The 22,368-nt window shown below is 26.1% G+C and overlaps 1 protein-coding gene across 1 annotated transcript; it reads left to right on the top strand.

Moving 5' to 3' along the window:
* The first annotated feature begins 9,744 nt into the window (after positions 1-9,744).
* Positions 9,745-21,940, top strand: LOC112593404 (nose resistant to fluoxetine protein 6-like). Its single transcript, XM_025337788.1, has 13 exons — positions 9,745-10,383; positions 13,164-13,387; positions 13,648-13,865; positions 15,229-15,320; positions 16,041-16,225; positions 17,232-17,395; positions 17,798-17,966; positions 18,907-19,100; positions 19,229-19,370; positions 19,445-19,634; positions 20,037-20,179; positions 20,282-20,391; positions 21,069-21,940. The coding sequence occupies exons 1-13, from the start codon at positions 10,038-10,040 to the stop codon at positions 21,142-21,144; spliced, it is 2,253 nt and encodes a 750-aa protein (XP_025193573.1). The 5' UTR covers positions 9,745-10,037; the 3' UTR covers positions 21,145-21,940.
* Positions 21,941-22,368: the final 428 nt, after the last annotated feature.

Genomic DNA, 22,368 nt, shown 5'->3' with positions numbered 1-22,368 from the left:
AATCCTAAATGTCTGTGAATACGTTCTTTTGATGATTGATGTATTTTTACACTTTTAGATACATTTTTTAAATCACAATACCCTAAAGTATTTCAAAGAGACTAAATTTGAATAATCAAGATCAATAAAACAATTTTTGTACATAATAACTTTCACATAACCAATGGTGTTGTTAGTATAAATTTAGATTGAATGGTCTATTGAATATCTTACTAGGTTTTTTTGTCAGGCACAGAAGTCAAAACTGACAAAATCGGAATAAGCTTATCTACTTTTAGTAAATTATTTTTACTATCAGACTTCCAATGTCAAGGTGGCGTTCCCAACAATAAACAACTTATATCAATAGATTCATAATTCTGATTTCTGAAAAATAAAATCTATTAGTAACCACTGTAAATGACAAATAAAAAGCACAGCGGAACGCGTAAAAAAATTTAAATAAACTACTACGACTAGAACGAGATAGAAATAGAAATTATTATTGAAACTTTACAACGGTTTCATTAGGATTTATGTGCTATGACAATAACAACATTGATTATGTGTTTTGTTGTTAAATGTGTAGTAGCACTCGCATCTGTGACTGTGGGCTGACCATAATACCAAATTCATTTTTAGTATACTAAGATGATGAAAAATAAGCAATATTTATCGTTGCGTATGCGCAATTCTGCATATCAGTTACGAGTATTCGCGTACATACACATGTGTGTATAATTTACCTATATACACAACTGTACAAGTATAAACAATTTGAAGAGGCGAAATTAACTGGTGCTTCTTTGACGTCACCGGTTGAAATACTAAAGCATTTGTTTATGTTGTGTGAATATTTTATCGGTTTATCGCTAGTTTTGCCATATAATAAATTATCCTGTTTTGTTTTGTGGTTTTACTAAAAAAATAAAAATAAAAAACGGAATGCTTTACAAAATAATAAATGATAATTCATGTTATTAAACTTCGTAAAGAACATTTTTTTCTCAAATAAAATCACAAAAAATACATTGAAAATTATCAAAGAAATATGTGGTATTGACAAGGCAGGAAGCATAAATTAAAAATAAGAAACAAATTAATTAATAAAGCACTTGATGTTAATAAAATATGTTTAGTAGCTGAGTATAGTAAACGCTATAGAACGCTGAGAACGTTAAGATATATTTAACAATTATTTGACACTGAACGAAACAAGCATAGATAATCAACAGTTATAAATTAATTAACATAATATGTTTATATATTATATATTTTATAAATTTAAAAATTAAATGCATATAAGATATTAAGTTATTGTTTATTTATTAATAATTTATTATTAACAAGCATTACATGATATAACTTGCTTACCTAAATATAATATATAAGTGATACACATTAACAATTTTTCAATACAATGTTATTTGTTTATTTTTTAAAACTTGTTCTCCTTCTACAGCATTCCGTGAGTTAATAGAAGAATTGAAAACTTAATATTTCTACAATTGTAAACGCTATTCTAATAAAAAAAAAAATTAGAAACTATGCTGATATTTTACGTATTTATTACAAAAAATACCAAAAGGTAAAAAATAAACATATATAACAGACAGTATGAGAATAATTATTCATATTTCATAGTATAATTATATGTCATTAATCATTATTATCGACAATGTTTATTCTATTACGGCTTGATTGAGTGACCGCCACTCATGACGACAATAAGCGCTCATCATATTAATTAGTTACTCCAATTGTGCGTAGAAAATAATAATTTAAATATTTGGAGAAAATTTCCAAAACCTACGGTTATTAGTTTTGAATAAAAAAAAAAAATATATACACATTTTGTCGAATACTGCAGGTTTTAAGTAAAAATTCCTGTTTTCCTTAACTGTTTTTTTTTTGTTTTTTCCCCAGTTATTTTGATAACTTTTGACTTTTTAAAGTACTAATTAGATTAAACTTACTATCAGAAACCACCGCTCAAATCTAAAATTAAAGCATTTTTACTGTCTTAGGAGATCACGATAGACAAAAAATAAAATAAAAATATAATTATAAAATCAATTCATTCGTTACTTTAAAAATAAAAAATTGAAGAAATGCATTGCATCATTAAAGGATAAATGGGAGTGAGTGTGATTTGCGAATTTATCTGAGCTTATTATTATTATTAATACCACTATACGAATTTGTACTGTAAAAAACAAATAATAACGTTTTTATAAATAATATGCATGATAGAAAGTATCAGATACCATAATAATTGTTAAGAGTTCTAGGCCAGTATACACGTATACATAATTCAATTAATAACTTTAAGTTGTTGATCATGGAAGTTCTAGTGTTGATAGGTTGTAACCGTCGGTTAAACAGAATTTTCTTAACTTACCAACGCAGTGATACATAAATTATATAAATGTAATCAAAGTAAAGGTCTTATATAATAATACAAAATACGTCACGGCTATTTCATTGTTTATTTATTTAAATAATCAAAGCTCAATAATTTCTTTGTTATATTTTGATTCGCAATTGATATGCATTTTCATATTATTGTAGGTGTATACAAATATCAGTTGTAATATAGTTTTAAGTACAGTTCTTTCATTTAATTTTAAAGGATTATCTAAGGAAAAACTAAATAAAAGCTAAATCGTTAGTACTAGGTATAATTAAAAATTGGATTCCGTTAAAAATATTATTCGATCGTTATTTGTTTCACAGTTTTTAAATGACACTTGACATTACAAGGTTCCCATCGGTTGGCCTCTTTCAATACATGCATTTCCTGAAGGAGTTTATTAATTAATTTATATATTAACTTAAGATAATATTCATAATGAAAAGCAGTTATTTCATATTATAAATGCTATATAAGATGTTTTCCTATAACCCAATACAAACATTGAATTGAAATAATACATATTAAATGTAGACAACGTTTAATTTATCCATAATTATTTATACATTTTTTAGTTTATGTATTGGCCCCCTTGCTCCCACTCTGCCAGTTTACACCTATGCATCTGGGTTAGACATCATCTCAATAAGTTTAACATAGCAAATATTCGTTTGGTAGATCCGATCTTTTGTTTGCAGCTTCAATATTAGAGTTAATTGACGTTGGGGTATAGTAAAACTTAAGCATTTTTATTTTCTACTCATATTTCGCTTAAAAATTAAAATATTGTAGAAAACCAACGTAATATCATAGATTACTTTTAAGTTTGATAATGGTAAATTTGCACTCTACAATATAAAAGCTAATACCACAAAATTAGTTCTACTAAATACAAATTTGTTGTGATGTAAGTTTGTAAGACAGACAACACATGCGGATATAACGCCCTTTTAAGAAATTATAGCCATATAATCTTAATCGTGAATTTAAAAAAAACATAATATAAAGTCGTCACTCGTTAATTCGAACCTCGATAATTTGAAAAACTCCATAAATCGAACTAAACGCTAAGTCCCCTGAGAAAACCTCTATAATTAGAAGAAAATGCATGTATTCCGGTCCCCTCGATAATTCGAAATGTCTGACGGTGGGACACACTCTACAATTTGAATTTTTATTCCATAAACCTCTATAATTCGAATTTCCTTAAACGCGATTATATGTAAGTTCATATGCATGTACAATGTACATACATATGAAGATAACGTACAATTTATTTGACATAATCATAATGAAACTTATAAGTTATAACGTTGGTGGTTTAATATTATCGTAGTTGATAAACGTTATCGTACCTTACTTACCTAATCTAAACTTTTGTCAGGATTACGTCAATATTTTGAGTAATCTGAAATGAACAAAAAAAGATGCGATACAATTTTCAATGCTATCAATAAGTTAGACAACGCTATGAACCAAATTGTGGCCACTGGCCTGCAATTTATCACAAAAAAAAAAAAAAAAACAGATTTCTTTAATATGTAAAATATAATAATAAAATAAATAAATATCAATTAATAATTATAAAATATGATAATATGTATGTATGTATATTTTGTATAATAAATAGATGTCAAAATAAATGTAATATGTACATACATACAATAATTGTTCACCTCTTTTTAATTCGAATTAATTATTTTCCCTCAATTATTCAAACACTCGGTAAATCGAAAACCTCTATAAATCGAATTTTTAACTTGGTCCCCTGAATTTCGAATTATCGAGTGACTACTGTACAATGTTAGTTATTTTAAATGTAACCATTTAATTTATTAGTATATAATATATGCACTTCATAATAATTCACATACATTTTTTAATATTAATATAAACTAAAATAGTTTAGTTATAAAAAAATGTGTTATGAAAAATTAACAACATTTTTAAAAAGCAATAGATACAAAGAATGTGGAGTGGTTACTGCCCTCTTCGCCTTCTCCCGAAGACACTCTTGCCTCTTATTATTACCATATAATATAATGCGTAAAGGATTTTAACTAATTTAACTTTATTTGATAGGTACGCAGTAACTGAATTGTATCAACCACAAACAGAGTTATAAAAACTAAAAAAAAAAAATTGATTTTGATTATTAATATGTGTCTGTACTAAATATTTCAAAATATGCAAAATAATTATTAAATATGAACATTAAAAAAAAAATCACAATTGAATAGTTATAAAGTATAATAGTATATTAAATAAGTAAAATAGGTGTATTATTATATCAAGTTATTCATATATTAAAATAATTAGTGGACAAATTTCATAAAAAAGAAAAAAAATGATTATGTACTCGTACATTATGCTTTTCTACATGTTTATTGATGTAAAACATTAAATTTATATTTATTTTCAAAAATATGCAAAATAAATATACTAACAGTCATACTATGAAACGTGAAATTTCGTATACGTTATAACCTATTGAAGTGCTTTGGTAAGATAATTTTTCATCTCTATATTATTTTAGTTGTCATTGCTTGTATAATCGGTTTATTGACTTAAATATTTATGTACTACTCGTTTATAATAATAGTATTATAACGCTCAACAATTTAATTTTTAATGATTTATATATAAATATATATTTTTTTTTTTTTTTAGAAATTGTAATAAGTGGAAATAAAAATTAAAACGTATTATTTAAAAACAAAAATATTATACTTCACTTAAATTTAAGATAACAAATAGTAGTTGGACAGAGATCCTCTCGAAAGTTTGACGAGCTTGTCGCACAATTTTTTTTTATAGCCCCCCCCCCCCAGGAAGAAAGGAAATAAATATGCTATGGATATTATTAAACTATTTTTGGGTAAATCATTTTTATCAACTAAAAATGTAATTCACAATTATGCATATGGTTGAAGGATACCTACCAATAAATAGAAGCGTAAAATGGGAGTAACCGAATTGGTTCCCGTTTAGCTGAATTGGTTCCCGTTTGAAAAAGGTATTTTATTAAGTTAAGCCGAATTGGTTCTCGTTTGTGTACAGGTAATTTTTAATAACTGGTACAAAATATAAATTAGATATTATTATAAAATATAAATGTACCTACACGGTTACACTCTATAGTTTATACTACAGACTCTATAGTATAATATACGAGTACAATAAGATGGCAATATATTTATAAATTGGACGTTTAGCAAATTATCGGTGATCAATTAAGATAACGATTGAGATTTTTATTGCTGTATGGTATATCGTCTATATCCTATGTACGAATGACAATAATGTAAGCGAGCAGTGAGAACTGTATCGTAGGTACAGTCTTGAATAACACATCGTATATATTTGTAATTTGTATTTCGTATTTTAATTCATATTTTTTAATTTTAATTTTTCGTAATTATGGAATTTATGTTTAGTGAAGAGGGAACTAAGTTGTTGATTATTGATAATTACAAGTTTGGATTCCAAAAGAACCTAGCAGTATTTTGTACCTACACCTAGTGATGATTATAGTTAACTTCCAAATCAACGATTTAAAATTGTATATATTATATAAATTTTTTTATAACACATCAACGCACATTTTTAACCAAACCTACTTCTAAGTTGACAGTCCTAAGCCTGTACAATTGAAAATAAAATTGAAATTAAATGGGAACCAATTCGGCTTACCTTAATAAAATACATTTCTCAAACGGGAACCAATTCGACTCGTGGGGTTGGAGTTTGGGAACCAATTCCCTCGAATAAAAAATTTTATGTTATTAGCATCACGAGTATTCCTATAAAACCTAAAATATGTATATATAAAAAAAAAATGTATTGTAAATAATCATTCTTCTGCGTGAACTCCGATTCAAACATCCTAGTAGACAGTGTTTATTCTAGACCTTCTATCTGGGAAGGAAGGGGATTTTGTAAATTTTCAAGGGGTTACAATAAGATAAGAGCAAATAATGTAGAAAAAAAGATTAATCTAAATTACATACGGAATTATTTTTGTAGTTTTTGTTCACATAAGAAGTGGCTATAATTAATGAGTATTGGCCAATAGACAATAGTACTTACATTTAAAACGTTAGGCCTATACAAAATATATAATAATAATAAAGCACGGTAATCGATTACTTCGTCTTACAAAAGGTATAGCAAGATAAGTTAGATTATAATCGGTACACATTAATTAATTAATTAATATAAGAAAAGTAGTTAAACAAGTCATTTATTTGCCTATCATATTCAATCATTGTTAGTGGACGTAGTGAATTTTACATTTTTCCGAGGGTGTAATATTCTCTCTAACGGTCACCCTTCTGAGATAAACACTGCTAATAGAATTTAACGTTAAATTTTTTATCATATAATAATTATGTCTAGCCAAACAAAGAATATACGTCATAATATACATAGGTCAGTACAAAAGTAAGTCTTAACCTGTTTTATTAAAAATGAATTATTCTTAAAGGTAAATCGGAACATAAATCGAGAAAAAATATCGGCTCACATACTATTGTAAATACACAGATATTATAATCGTAAGTTAGATCAACCAGATATTTTATGTGTGCGTGGTTTAATTAATTCAAGTATTCACAATAATATAATAGGTAATATAATATAATGTAATAAATAATAAATAATAATATTATTAAATAACGTGTATATGAATAAAATCAAGTTCGATTATTTTGTATTTAACTTCTGCACCTACGCGTATTACAATGTTTTGGCGTTTGGACGTACAAAAGTTTTGTTTCCATCAAGAAAATTTTTTTTTAGTTGTTTAAGCAGTGATGACTCGCTATTAACTCCATACATACATAATTTATTGAAGTTTGAGTAAATTTAATAAAATAAAATATACCTATTAGAATGTATAATATATTGTTTCACAGTTATTAGTTAATAATTTTTGTATATTTTAAATATTTATTAATAAATTTATACATTATTACTGCTGTCTGTTTACCTAAGATATGCAATAAATAATAAATTGTATAAGTACTTAATAAGTTAGCGTGTGACAGGACTATAATTGTAATTTCATGGTCGGCTACAAGGCTATAATAATAGACCTGTGTAGTGCCATCATTTTTCGTCACTTAATTGTTTGTTTTCGAAGAAATTAGGTGATTTGAAATTCCACTCTGGAAATGTTAGTCATAAGTTTATCATTATAACTTAAAATTTCTCATACATATATGCATATGTTAGGTACCTAAAATCCATCAATATAATATTTAAAAGGTTACATTTGTTTATGTAAAGCATCTATTGTACATTTAGTAATTAAAATATGTGGTGAATAATAAACTAAACTTTTTTTATTTTATTTTTATAGCTGATACAGTTACTTGGTATTTTTTTTTAACAGGTAGGTAAATCGTTGCTAGATGGACAGATGTTAAATAGAAAATAGGTACTTGAAGTAGATTGTTTTGGCTCAAGCTTAAATTTATTTAGCAAAAGATATTACATTTGCTTTATTTATTTAATAATTATAATATAATATTTAATTATATGAAGAGGGCCTTTTATATTAATAAATCGTTTTGTGGGTAGTTCAAACAATTGTTTGTTGACTCGCATATAACGAGTTTACGGTGCCAATGTGTCAATCATATGTTTGCTTGAATTTATCTAGAAATTATAACTATGATGTAATAGTATAAATTTATATTATGTATTTATTATTATTATATTTTATCTAAATACCTTTACTAATTGTATAATGGTATATAAGTTCGTGATATAAATGGAATAGCTTAAAATTAATTTAAATACAGTAGAATCCACTTATTAGGAACACGGATAGTCGGTACATCGGTTATCCGATGATAATATTAATGTACTTACTTTAATATTATCTTTGCTGTCGTTACGTTTATTTTTACTGTGCTTTATCGTAAGTACAGAGTCTATGAAAGAATGCTTTTTTTTTCGTACATATTGTTTGTAGTTTGAGAAACCCCTGGCATTCCATCAAGTAAAGAAATTGCAAAAGCTCTTAGTGCCCTAGGGAGAGCAGTCTAACACCGTACAGATGAAAAAAGCTTTGAGCAACATTACTCATATGAAAATATGGTCATGGAGTTACTCGATGCAAAACAATACTTACAAGGCTACAACCTACATAGTACATACTAGTATATTACATAGTTAGTAGGTAACATATTGTATATATTTTTTAAAATACATGTGTATTAAATAAAAAATTTTCATTTTTTTTGTAGTAAAAATCAAACCAATTATTTACAAGAAACAATCGGTTAATTGATAAATTTCACCTTTGTCCCAAAGTGTTCCTAATAAGCGGCTTCTATTGTACTTTGAAAATGTCATTGCGTTTATTAAAATTTAATTCTATATAAAACCTAGAAATTTCAAGTCCTCGCGAATATTTTTAAATTATTAAAAAATATCTAAAATATTTATTTTTCGTTTAAGTACTAAATTTCAACAAAATGTTTACGTTAAAAGTTTATAATAAAAATTCAGCTTGTATATATATTATTTTAATTATAGAGCTTTAGTAATAATTTCTTATAAAGAACTGAGTAAAAAATGTCAAGACTTAGCTATAAACATTAAACAATTTGAATTGATTTTCAACGAGGCTTTAATTCATTTCGTAATAATTTCAGTTTCAAACATTTATAAAAAAAAAACACTTATGTATGATTTGTATTTTTAAATTGATACAAATACAATCTATGATGGATCCTATATAAAATGGCTAAGCATTTTGACAAAGCCTAAAATTTGTTATTGATAAATAAATAAAAAATAAAAATATATTTGTAATGATTAGGAACAACTTGAAATTAGGTAATCTAAATATTTTGTGAATTTCATTGGGTATAGAAAATTATAATTTAATGTATACTGGAATATTTAAAGTATTTACAACCAATACTTTTGGAATTACATTGGAATTACAATATAACAATTAAATTTGTCTGAAAATAAATCGTTATTTTAGTGTGAATATCCAATTCAGTTACAATTTAAATTTCAGGCGCTTATAAAAAATATTTTGTGAAGACTAACACAATGGAGGTATTGTTTTATGACACAGATTTATGTCGTATTTGTTATTGATTTTACATTATTATGTCGTTCAATTGCTATAACGGATATTGGTGATAACTGATACTGTACAATAATCACAAGCATATACAATAATAACATTCAATTGTGTACAATACGTGTAATTGGTCGAGTATGTAGGTATAGATAAGTATTACGTAATCGGACAAGAATATATTACAATAATATATTATATATAGCATAAACGTATCCTACTGTGCTTCCCAGTCTTATGCCATACACCGACGGTCACTAAAGTCCACTTGAAGGGCAGGTGACGATTACAATATTTGTGCGCAGAGGTTTGGACGGCTGTTAAACAGAAATAATATTTTAATCGTCATATTACGATATTATTAAAAATAATACAATAGTGCGAGATACAAAAAAATTATATTGCTGACACGTTCTACTCACGGTCGGCGTATGTTCTTAACTTTGTTTTTCATTGCACATAATATAGTTTATACATTGTTTGTATGATTATTCTTTAAGTAATTTTACATGAAAATCAAGGATAAAAAAAAAATTAAGGATGTTAATGCAATCGCTATTGCGATGGTCGATATCTGTAGCCATGTTATTGGCACTGGTGTTGGCCGAGTCCAATGGTCAAGCTTATCAGGACGACGATGGTACTTTGCTACAACCAAAGTCGACACAATTCTCTACACACAACGGTTCCGCTTTGGTATTTGCTAGTGACCGAAGTGATGCATCACTACAGGATAAAGACATTTTTCCTGATTCGTGGGTCTCTGATTTGTTTTACCGTGCATTAGCCAATTTCACAATACACCGAGTGGGCAGCACCGCTTGCCAGCGACAAGTGGACATGTACGTCAAACATTTACGGAATTATACGGATTGGGCTGTCAGAAGTGAGTGAATATTAAGTACCTAATAATAATTAATATTAATACATGTGATGACAGATAAAAAACACAATTCACTATTCACTATAAAATCAAAATATTCATCAATCCATTTATAATCTAGAAAAAAGGTCAAAAAGTCATATCATAGTTCATAAATTTAAGTGTAAAAAATATTACTTTTTGATTCTAGAAAAGATTTTCAGTTCATAGTTAAAATTTGATTTTTATATAATGTTTTAAAACTTATGTATAATAAAATTTATGATAAAATTAATTAAAACATTTTTTGATTTTTTTAAATCAAACTTAATACTTAAATCTTTGCTGTGTTATTTTATGATGCATTAATATCCAATTACAAGACTGGGGTATGAATTTTATAAAAACACTCTAACCTGAACTTTTATATAAATTAAGCACGTATATATATACATATATGTATATCGTAAAAATGTATCATTTGTACAAAAAAAATCTCACAATTCAGGAGTTGGGTTACCCTAATACCACTCCACTGTTTGCGTCACTGATGATGAGTATCTAGTATTTTCAATTAGCTCATAAAATTTGAAATTAATCGAAATTGAATGATTTATTCATTAAACTACATGGGTTAAAATAAATGTGCCTAAAAATAAAAATCGTTTAATATATTTTAACATTAAATAATCCTTAAAATCTTTATAACTTTCAAAATCTGAAAAATAAAATTTTGTATTTAAATTTTCTGTATTTTTGTAATATACACGTAATTGGTGTTTTAATATCCTAAAAGTCTTAAATTTTATAATATTTTCGGTTAGTTTTGTTTTAAATACAATTGAAAAGAAGAAAAATAATTATAGTAGTTGTAGTTATTTTTTTATAATATACACTTTTCAATTAGCTGTAATGTACGAAAATAATGTAATTATAATATTATTACATTCGGGATTTACATTAATCATTATATATAGTGGTATAGCAAAGATTATATTTTTATAGAGATATGTTATTATAGTTATTACTTATTAGTCACTATATTTATGTTATTAAGTACGATATTACATAATATTCATATCCATGTTATGGCGTATTTAACCCATATACATACACAAATCGTCGATATTATAGAATACATACGAGTTTCCAACAATTGAGTTTTTAGTTTTTTTGAACTATTAAATTGGGAAATGGAATGACAAACTCTGGCTCATTTAAAATACAGCGTATAAATTTTATTAAAACTTAGTAATTACCATTACAATTGTGAGAACTACCATGAAAATATATAAATTGAGATAAGAAAATAATAGTTGATCTAAAATTCATAGAAATTGATAGTTGAATATTTTCAAGTTCTTTTATTGTTCAATGTATTGAATATTTTACAATTATCACAGAAACAAAAATTAAAAGAAACTATTATTTTGCATTAATTTTCCTCCAGTTTTAGAATTATAAAAATAGTGAATAAATCGTGAGGGTTTTACCATCACCGTATTCTGTATAATAAAATGCAAAAAAAAGGATTTAGGTATATAAAAAGATATCTACATCCAAAACTAATTATTTTGTCAGGAATCCAAAATTATAATAAAATGTTGCAAACATGGTGCATGAGTTGCATAGGCGTAACTAGACCTTAAAGTTAGGGGGGGGGGGCTTCAGCCCTAGAATTTTTATTATAAGTAAATTAAGTGGAAGGCTCTGCCCCCATACCCTCCAAACACCTTACATTCATTGATTATACATATAATATGAATGTAAATTAATATTTAATTATAAAACAAATACCTAATAAACCAAGTGATATTGAGGTTAAGTATTTATATATTAATATATTATTAAGTTTTATTTTAGATATAAAGAATTTAAAGATTTTTAGTTTATTGACAACTTCTTAGTAGGGAGTATTTGTGTAGTAAAAATTACACAACATGATACGTCTTACACAGGATCATTACATATTACAATAATATAGTTTAAATTAATATTTTTCCAAGATATTAAATTGAAAAAAATAAAACAATATTTTAAATTTAAGTTTAAAAATGTTACTAATATTGGTGGGAGTGGGGGACTAGGAATTATGACAGAGGGGGCTAAAAATTATGTTGGGGGGACCAAGCCCCCCAAGTCCCTCCTAGTTACGCCTATGATGAGTTGTACTTCTCGCAAAAAGCTGCTCTGTTGTACAGGAAATTCCTTTAATCTTCTTTCATATGCAACAGTATATTCCTATACTGGTTGATAGTTAACCAATTAATTTAACCTAATCATTTTTGGTGTCACTGCTTTATGGGTTGTATCTACGTATGTATGATTATATAATTCAAATTATTTTAAAATTTAAACAGTAAATTAAAGAACAAAACAGTAAAAAAAAATATGATAAATTTAGAGTTGACGGCAGGTACGTAGGTATTTAGAATTTACAGGAGTCTACGTCAAAATTCAAAAGAATATTTAATAATAATCTAGATAGGTATCTATAATTTGTGTACAGAAACTGAATAATTGTAAGATTTTCTCCTATAATTAATTTGACATAATAATAAATTATACAACACATTAATAAAAAAGTGGCGTTTTAACATAATGTTGATATCATGAGATGCGCATCTAGTATATATATTTATAATAGGTGATATCGGAATGCATTGTGGCTAGATGATGAGAACACATTTTGTCGTAAATTAGTTCAATTTTATGTAAGTGTTTTATATAAGTGTAGTATAACTTGTAAGTTTACGAACTACCTATTTATATTTATTAAATGATCAAAATGTATTATTTTTTAGTGCGAGAGTCTTGGAATCAGTATCCAATTGGTATATTAGCAGGCAACAAATATCATATGGGAATTTATGATGAATGCGTCAATGTACATTATCCAGTTAGGGGACAGTACTGTTTGCCTGAAATAGATTTAATTCCGTCAAAGGGGAAAAATTACAGCTTAGTCAATGGAATAGAAAACTTTAACGATGCAATTAACAATAACGCATGGAAAACAATACTTGAGGTGTGTTGTAATGCTAGATTGCTATTTATTTTTAGAAAAACGTATAATGTTAAATATTACGAAAAATTATCGTTGATGAACTGCAGAATAACAAATATAATGTTTCGCGCAAAATGTTTATTGATATTCAATATATTAAATTATTGTGTGATTCAAATTAATTTGGACAAAAATAATTCTAAACACGAGGGTGAAAAATTGAGGAAATTATTTTACTCTAGAAATGGAATGTTTAGATAAGACTTGGCAATTTTTTTTAGTGGGTCGATACTCCGGATCAAGTTAAACGAAACAGTTTGAGTTTAGGAATATGCATACCAGATTCTTGTTCGGCGTCAGATCTACAGACATCATTGCAAAATGAATTGGATAAGGTTTTTTTACCGGAAAAATTCAAAGCTGTCGTTAAATTGGACCCAATAATGTGTACTGTCAGTGGAGATATGTATCCTTATCATACGGCATATTATGTAACGAGGTAATTCGAATTAAAACTTCAACAAAAGCAATATTTTCGTTACAACAGTAGCAATATTAATATGGACAATTTAGATTTCCGTATAATAAAAACATTTTTAGTGTAAAATAAAAATATGATTTCCACTTTTTTAGTGAAGTTTAATTACAAATAATTAATTATTTTTTTCAGAACGTTACAAAGAACATATTTAATCGGAATAAGGATAGGTTGTGTTTGTTTTAAAGTTTGAAAAGATTTACATTTAGTGTTCAATACATATAAAATATAATATATTAAAACAGGTCATATTGTCATGTGCTGACGTTCATAAAAAATAAATATTTATTAAATTGTATCCGACAAGTATTTAAATATTTAACCATTGAATTATTAAATAATACGTCCATTATGCAATAAATGAGTAAACTGTCTAATGAAAATTTTAATTGTTTCAAAACAAAGTCAACGTTAGTTAAAAAGTAATCACAGGAGTAAATGAAAATTTGTAACTACAAATGATAACCATGACATTGATAATAATATTATACAGTATATCTACGCGTATTTAAACCGATTTAAAATATTGAAATCGTACCCTTAAAAGTTAAGATTATTGTTTAATATCCTTATTTATGGTTTTATAATAAAAAATAAAAAATTGGTAGCTGACTTAGCAGAGTGATAAATGCATTTGTTTTTGTTTTTGTTGTAAATCAAAAAAAATTCTTAATTTTTTAAATTCTAATTTCATTAAATATTTATATAAACGTTTCCTAGACATAACATTTAAAAATATTTTAGTTCTTTTTGAGTTTTTTATTGACATTTAAAACGCCTAAATTTTTAGTTTTTATAAAGCTTATGTATAATAAAATGTTTGTCATACGTTTTGATCTATTAAGAATTTAAAAAATATATACCATAAAGTTACATTACTTTTTATGAGGGTTTTATTATTCAAATTTTGACAAAATGAATCAAAATTTTCAATTATTTAGTAGATTGGAAAACCGTCTGGATGTCACGAGTCTGATCACTCAGAATCGTTTTTCATAGTATACAATGGTTTATTATTGAATTCAAATGTAATACATCCAAAACAACTTTGACTTATTCATTGACGAGGTACACTTGAGAACTACTATACGAGAGTTGAGTGATATTATTTTTCTTTTCAACCGATCTGAGAATTAAATATTATAATAATTAATGTGAAACGTCTAAACGTCTGAAAGTTTCATAGTTACAATGTGTTTTAACGAAAATATTGTGATTAAATTTGGTATAATAATATACGAGTATGAACCGAAAAAATGTATACTATTATGTGTTATCATATTGATTTAATGTTTCTATTTATTTTATTTTTTTATTTGTTTAGCACATTTTTTGCAATACTAGTTTTAATCTGTTGTGTTGTGACCGTCTTTCATTTCATACAGCTATCGCGAGAACAAAAAAAAACATTACCTGGTGAGTAACATAAACAATTATTATTATATAAAGTGTCTAAATCTACACGTGTGTAATATTATTTAATTTTTGATTATTAGGTAGGTATGCAGGAAATCCATAGAAATTATAGATACTACCATGACGTGGTATTTTATTTATGCTCCTACACCAGATTATATTTTTTTTTACTGATTTTTGTTGTAGAAACTAGGAAAAGTCACAAGTATAGGTATATCGAGAAGCCATTAATTGTGTTTGAGCCAACCTATACATTTATAAATTATAAGTATAGTTATTTTTTATAGCTTACAATGGAAATTAAAAACATAATTCTATAGATCTGTTTCAAAAAAGATTTAATACTTATCGCTCTATTTAAAACGATCAATAGTTAATAGTTACTTAATTCATTTAAAAAAAAAACTGATAGCTTAATAATTATTTAATTTTAAGGTACTAAAAATCTAATGTATTTGCGTATGATTTTAGATCAACATATCTATTCAACGCATTTTAAATTAATTATTACGATATTTCTACGAAATAAATATCTGAATTAATATTCGTAAAACCAAAATATAAATTAAAAAGGTTTTAATATACAATTATAGAAAACTTAGCTTTAATTGAAATCAATAAACGAGAGTTATTAAAGTAATAATTGATAGTTTTATTCAATAATTGTGCAGAACATTGTCATATTCATTGGTATTATATATGTTATTTTTCGTTTTACAGATAACGCATTCTTCCTTTCATTTTCACTAATCAAGTCTGGCAAACAATTGTTAAAATATAATAAAAACAACAAATTAAATGCACTGAATGGTTTAAAAGTGATCACCATGATATTCATTTTATTCGGTCACAGATTTATGTACTTAGTAGGAAATCCTATCAACAATCCTATACTTATCGAAAATGTGAGTTAAGAAAATATTTTTCAAAAATAATATAAATTATTATGTTATCTTTACCGGGTTTAGCATACTTACATTGTTATATAAAATATATTTTAGTGGCCTGGTATGACACGATGTTTAGCCTCGGTCTTTATTACATTCTGAGGTCAAGTTCGGCCGATGTCGATGATAGTTCTTAGATGAGTAATTATCCAATCCGGGGTTTTAGTATTTAGTGACAAATTCTTGTTACATTTACCTATACGTGTTTCAAAACAGTATCCTCTCTCATAGTAAAAACCCACTACAGGCTAATAACCTTGCTGTTGAAACCTAAAATCTATATGAAAAAAAGAAATAAAAATGTATTTCACTTTTCCTTTATTCCGGCATATGTCTTGCACATCATGTATTAAGAACCTCTGGTTATTTTCTTCTATCGATGAAAGTATTGAGTATGAATATAGCACTTATATTAATTAAATATCAATTTCACTTATATATTTTAGAATCAATAAATTATTACTCGTTTTGTTGAATATTTTTCGATTAACAACAACAAATAAGTCACGTTGGATTCGTAGGAAACACAAATCTGTGTACAGTGTATATTATATTATCTAACATATTATAATTTCCCAAAATATTTCTAACGTATTCCTCATTTTAAATTATTGTCGTCCAACATCTTTTTGCGCCCTCTGATACTTTGATTATATATTACGTGTTTCTTTCTTATATGTATTTAACGCTGAATATATTATTAAAATGATTTATATTTTGAAATCAGATTGTCTTATTCTTTTTCAAATGATTTTCCAATCATATGTCTGAATTATCAAATATATTTTTTTTAAATACACTTTTATGTAATTTATATTATTTTAGTCGAAAAAGGTGATAAATATACATATATTATTGTAAAATATGAAAGTATATATCAATATATTACAATTGCTTAAACTCTGTACAAATAAATATTAGATTAATTTTATACAGTAAATTAAATTACACATAATATTCATAGATGTACCAATATGGACCAGATATTTTATTGACTTGCATGAATCTAGTCGATCCGTTTTTCTTCATTAGTGGTTTTATCATGTACTTGACAGTCTCTCCGTTATTACTAAAAACAGGATCAATATGGACAAAGCTCATATCACCGATAATCTACCGAATATTAAGGTAAAATACTTTTGTTATAAGTTGTTAAATTAAGTATAATTTTACGTTAAAATACTCAACCATTAAATGTGAGCGTATAAAAAATGTCTGTTATTTTAATTAATAATTTATATAAACAAATATAAATATTTATATATAATATATTTAATTGAATCATTTTATTATCAATGTATATTATAAATAAAATACTATTTTAATTAGAAGCCACACTTAGTTGCAAATTAATATTGATATTATTGATATCTGAAATCCAAAATGTTGCCATTGAGTTATTATTACATCAAATATTGATACTCTTGAATCCTGACGTCTCAAGTCTAATAACTAATAAGCATTTCCGTTAGCTACGCGACTGCTTTTATATACACCTAGTCATTAAAATTTATTCTAAAATCGTTTTAGAATGTTACCGGCTTATTGTGCGATGATGGCTATCACAGCTAATATCGTACCTTACCTTGGTGACGGACCACTGTGGCCTCAAAAAACTTGGAACGAATCCGAGATGTGTAAAAAATATTGGTGGAGAAATTTATTTTTTATAAGTAATTTTTTAGATGTCAAGTATGAAGTAAGACTTATTGATTAAAATAATAATTATATATCTATATATATATATGTTACGGGCAAAGTAGACTACCGGGTAATATTTACATTGCCAGAGCATTATAGTACTGCCCGATTATGATGGGTAATGTAGGCAAAATTATACTTTGCCCGAGATGTATAGAATTGCCCAGTCTAAGATGGGCAATATTAATCAATTTCCTTAAATTATAAAATTTACAACTAACTCTGTTCTAACAGCAGTTATTTTATTTATTCTGTTATCTATTTTTCTTTCAATCAATGTTTCATCAACTTCACAATGATTTCCAGTATTCATATAGATGTTATAGTCGCTTCTAAATCTTCTTCAGTTTTTAATTTATTAATTATTGATATTGGATCAATATGTAAAATAATTGTTTAATCCAATTTTACATCTAAGCATTGCTTCTATATTCTCAAACCAATTACTTTATAAAATATAAATATAAAAGTGCGTATAACTCCAAAAATATAATACGTACTAAATTGACTGAAACATAGTACATATCCTTCTCACTATATCAACTCTTCCTTAACTATTTAACACATTAAAAAAAAAAATGTATTCAAATAGAAAGTTTTGTTTATAGCTTAAGTTACTAAAATGCCCAATTTAGCACGAGCAAAGTAAATTTGACCGGTCAAAGTACAATCCTGCATGGCAAAAATAGTATGTTTTGTATATTGCCCAAAAACACTGGGCAAAGTATACATTGACCGAGCAATGTAAAACGTTTGCCCGATAGTCTACTTATAACATATACTTTTTTTATGGAAAATACATTTAACTTGTTAAAAAAAAAAAAATCGTTGTATAAAATTTATATTAGCCATTAGGTTAAAATATCATTTATGGGTGATCGATCAAGTACGTATTTAAACGTACCTAATAATTAATACTACGATTAATTCATTAACAGTGCCTCATAGTGAGCTGGTACTTATCGTGTGACGTTCAATTCTTCATAATTGGAGTTGTTATAGTTTATGTTTACATAAAAAACAATAAATACGGAATTGGATTGCTTACAACTATGTTTATTCTATCAATATTCGTACCATTTACAACGACGATTTTAACGAAAAGTGAAGGAATACTTAAAATTCATATTCCGTAAGTAAAACGCAATGATAATAATAACTACTGCCTATATAAAGTCAAAATGATTTTTAAGATATTATCTTATAAGTAGCTGGTATTCAGTTAAAGTTTCAATTTTAAAAATACATTACTAATTTCAGGTTTTTAGAAAACCCTAGACAGTCTATAACGTTTAATAGATTTTACAGAGCAAGTTACATGCGATCCACGCCATTTTTTACTGGATTAGCAATGCATTTTATTATCAATAAATTAAACGAGAAAAATATAAAACCTTCCCTGGTAAATATCAAACATAAACACATTATTCATTTATGAATTAAAACTACATGGATAAGAATATTTTTATTTTTTAGATTACTGTCTACGGTGGGACGATGATCGTAACCGTGGCCAGTTTGTGGATTCAGTTTTACGGGGCAATATTTTATAAGAGACATAGGCCCCATTATCCATTAGAAAATGCCTTATATTTTACTTTAAGCCATTGTACGTGGGCGATGATAGGTGTGTGGAGCTTTGGTTGCCATTTCACAAGTGGTTACGGTAATGTTAATTTCTAGTTATATGGAATATTTTTTATTAATTCATCTTTTTATAGACTCGTTAAAATAGTACATATTATTATGATTATAATATGAAATGTTATGTAAAGTTTTGGTTGCTTTAATTACATATTTAATGAAACCAAAATGTTTAGAGATAATAATAGGAGACATTTAAGAATTAAAGACAAATTTATGTGCCCGAACCAAATTTCATATCCACGTATCGACAATAATAGTACCTATATGATTTTTGATTTTAAGATATTATTACTGTTGTTATTGTAGCAATATTATAGAATTATAAATCAGATTTTATTATTTTAATGTTATAAGTTATCACTTATCATAAACATAAAATATTTAAATTTCATAACATGATTTAATTTTTCACTGCTTATAGGTCTTTTATCAAAAATATTTGACAACAGATTTATAGTACCTTTAGGAAGACTTTCATACTGTGTTTTCTTGGTGAATTTAATCGTTATGATGGTATCCCAGAGTTCACAAAGATTACCTACTTTTCTATCAATAAAATCAGCGGTAAGATGAAAGTTAAGTTAGAACGTAAAAAAAATACAATATTTAATACATATATATTAAGAAGTGATTAAATAATTTTAATTTGCATTCATCTGTTTTTAGATCGATGTATGGATATACGATACATTTAAAAGTTATTTAATGGGCCTAGCATTGTATTTGATCGTAGAAGCACCATTTGGAAATTTAATTAAAAAAATATTTCATGGAAAGTAAGTTTTTATTGAGTGTTTTCATAAGTAGACAATTATTACTATAAACGTTTGATAAAAAATCAAAATATTTATCCTTTAATTTGGGTAACCAGTATTTTTTTTTCAAGTAACCCTTCTAGTAATATATATTTTGTTTGATGTGCTGAACGATGTAAAATGTTTTTCATAATAGTTTTGTCATTGTAATGAGAGCTACCACAACATTGTTATTTGTTTCTAATATCCAGTATCCACTTAGCTTATAGATTAAATAAATATATTTCTTGATACCTATCAGGGGGGGGGGCTAGATCCGTTTGGCTGCGCCAAACATTTCTTTTAATAACATTTTTATAAGGTTTTGTTTCGACGTGCTAAGCAATTTGATTGAAATTATTTAGTTATTTTAAGTGGACTAGTATTATATAATTATATATTGTTATGTATTTGAAGTATAATACCCAAAGAAGAACTTAATTCACATTCAAGAAACCAGTTTTTTATTATTTACGCCTATATATAATAGTACCTACATTTTAAATTAAATTATATTTGATCGATTAGTATGGTCGATAGTAAGACTACTTATTTTATTTTTGTTCTTTAATTTATACAATAATCATTCAATTTATGTATATAATAATCTTATATTTAAAATTTAAAAATTTTAATTATCTTCATTTTATTATTTTTAGTAAAAAGAAAAACTTGTCTATAGAAAAAGAAAAACCAACTGAAAAAATTTCAAAAAAAGCTGTGACTCATCTATAATACCAAAACACAATACTTAGAGTGACGAATAAAAAAAATTGGAAATATCCAACAGAAAAACTATTTAAAGACTTCAATATCTTCAATATAGAACTTTTATATCTAATTCTAATAACTATTATCATGTATCTAAAATAATACAATCAGTTTAAACTTATAAAACATGGGGTCAATACTAGATACCTATACGGATAGTAATTTTCAATTAGACTAATCTTCAAGAATTGCATAATAAAAAATATTATATTTCCTATAAACTTAGATACTTAACGTAATGCCAATAGTGATATGGATAATATGCCGCTTCCTCTCTTCGAAAAAAAAAAATTCCCACTGGCTTTGATATGAATATGATGCTAAAACTAAATATATGTAACATACTAAATAACTTTTGTAACTTGAATTTAAAATTATTTATTATGTTTATATGCACTTATTATGATATGTTCATTAAGATTATTTTAAAATTAAGATAACCATAGGAATCTTTACAAGTTTTTCATTGTGAGGATCTGTAATTTTTTGATATTAGGTAACTAATCGTGTAACGAGATATCGTTACTCAATAATTAGCGTTTACTATTCGATAACTATCGCGCTAACTGTGACCATAATATTGCCATCGCTGTGGCCATCATTGGCAGACCTCATTTACATAGTTACTAATTAAAATTGATCATTATGAATACTAATGAGATAGATCCGAAACCTCGAAGGACCACCAGATCTACACAAATTACTAATTCATATAAGACAGTGCATTAATTTATTTTGAATTATTATCGTTTTAATTCATAGGAATAATTCATTATGTACAATGTACAATACATATATTGTAAAAACGTTGTATTGCAAAATAATTAGGGATTAGAATTTTTTTCATGTATCTAGTACTTACCTAATTAATATTATTGCTTTAAAAAGAGAGATGAGTTTCAAAGTAATTGAGAAAAGTAGATAACTAAATAAAATAATTAAAATCGATATTCTTCGTTTAAATATATATAATTTTATCAAAATTTTAACTTAAAATTTCCATATGTTATACCACTCTCAACATGATTCACGTTCAACCCGGCTGGCTGAAATGGTCATGAGAAATACCCCACGTCTATTTCACTTTAACACTATTATAATGTTGTGTAGAGGTTCGACGTACATAAATTATATAGTATATATTTGATAACTGATGAAGTAAACAATGGTTTTGACCTTTTTTAATTT

The sequence above is a fragment of the Melanaphis sacchari genome, unplaced genomic scaffold, assembly GCF_002803265.2.
Source record: "Melanaphis sacchari strain LSU unplaced genomic scaffold, SCAv2.0 Contig202_pilon_pilon, whole genome shotgun sequence".
Lineage (NCBI taxonomy): Eukaryota > Metazoa > Arthropoda > Insecta > Hemiptera > Aphididae > Melanaphis > Melanaphis sacchari.
Note: the sequence above shows the minus strand (reverse complement) of the source record. Positions and strands in the feature narration are given on the sequence as shown.

Coding starts and splice junctions, on each gene's coding strand:
- LOC112593404 (XM_025337788.1), top strand. CDS start 10,038: ATGTTAATGCAATCGCTATTGCGATGGTCGATATCTGTAGCCATGTTA. Junction 15,321..16,040: donor ACAAAAAAAAACATTACCTG/GTGAGTAACATA, acceptor TTCGTTTTACAG/ATAACGCATTCTTCCTTTCA. Junction 19,101..19,228: donor ATACTTAAAATTCATATTCC/GTAAGTAAAACG, acceptor TACTAATTTCAG/GTTTTTAGAAAACCCTAGAC.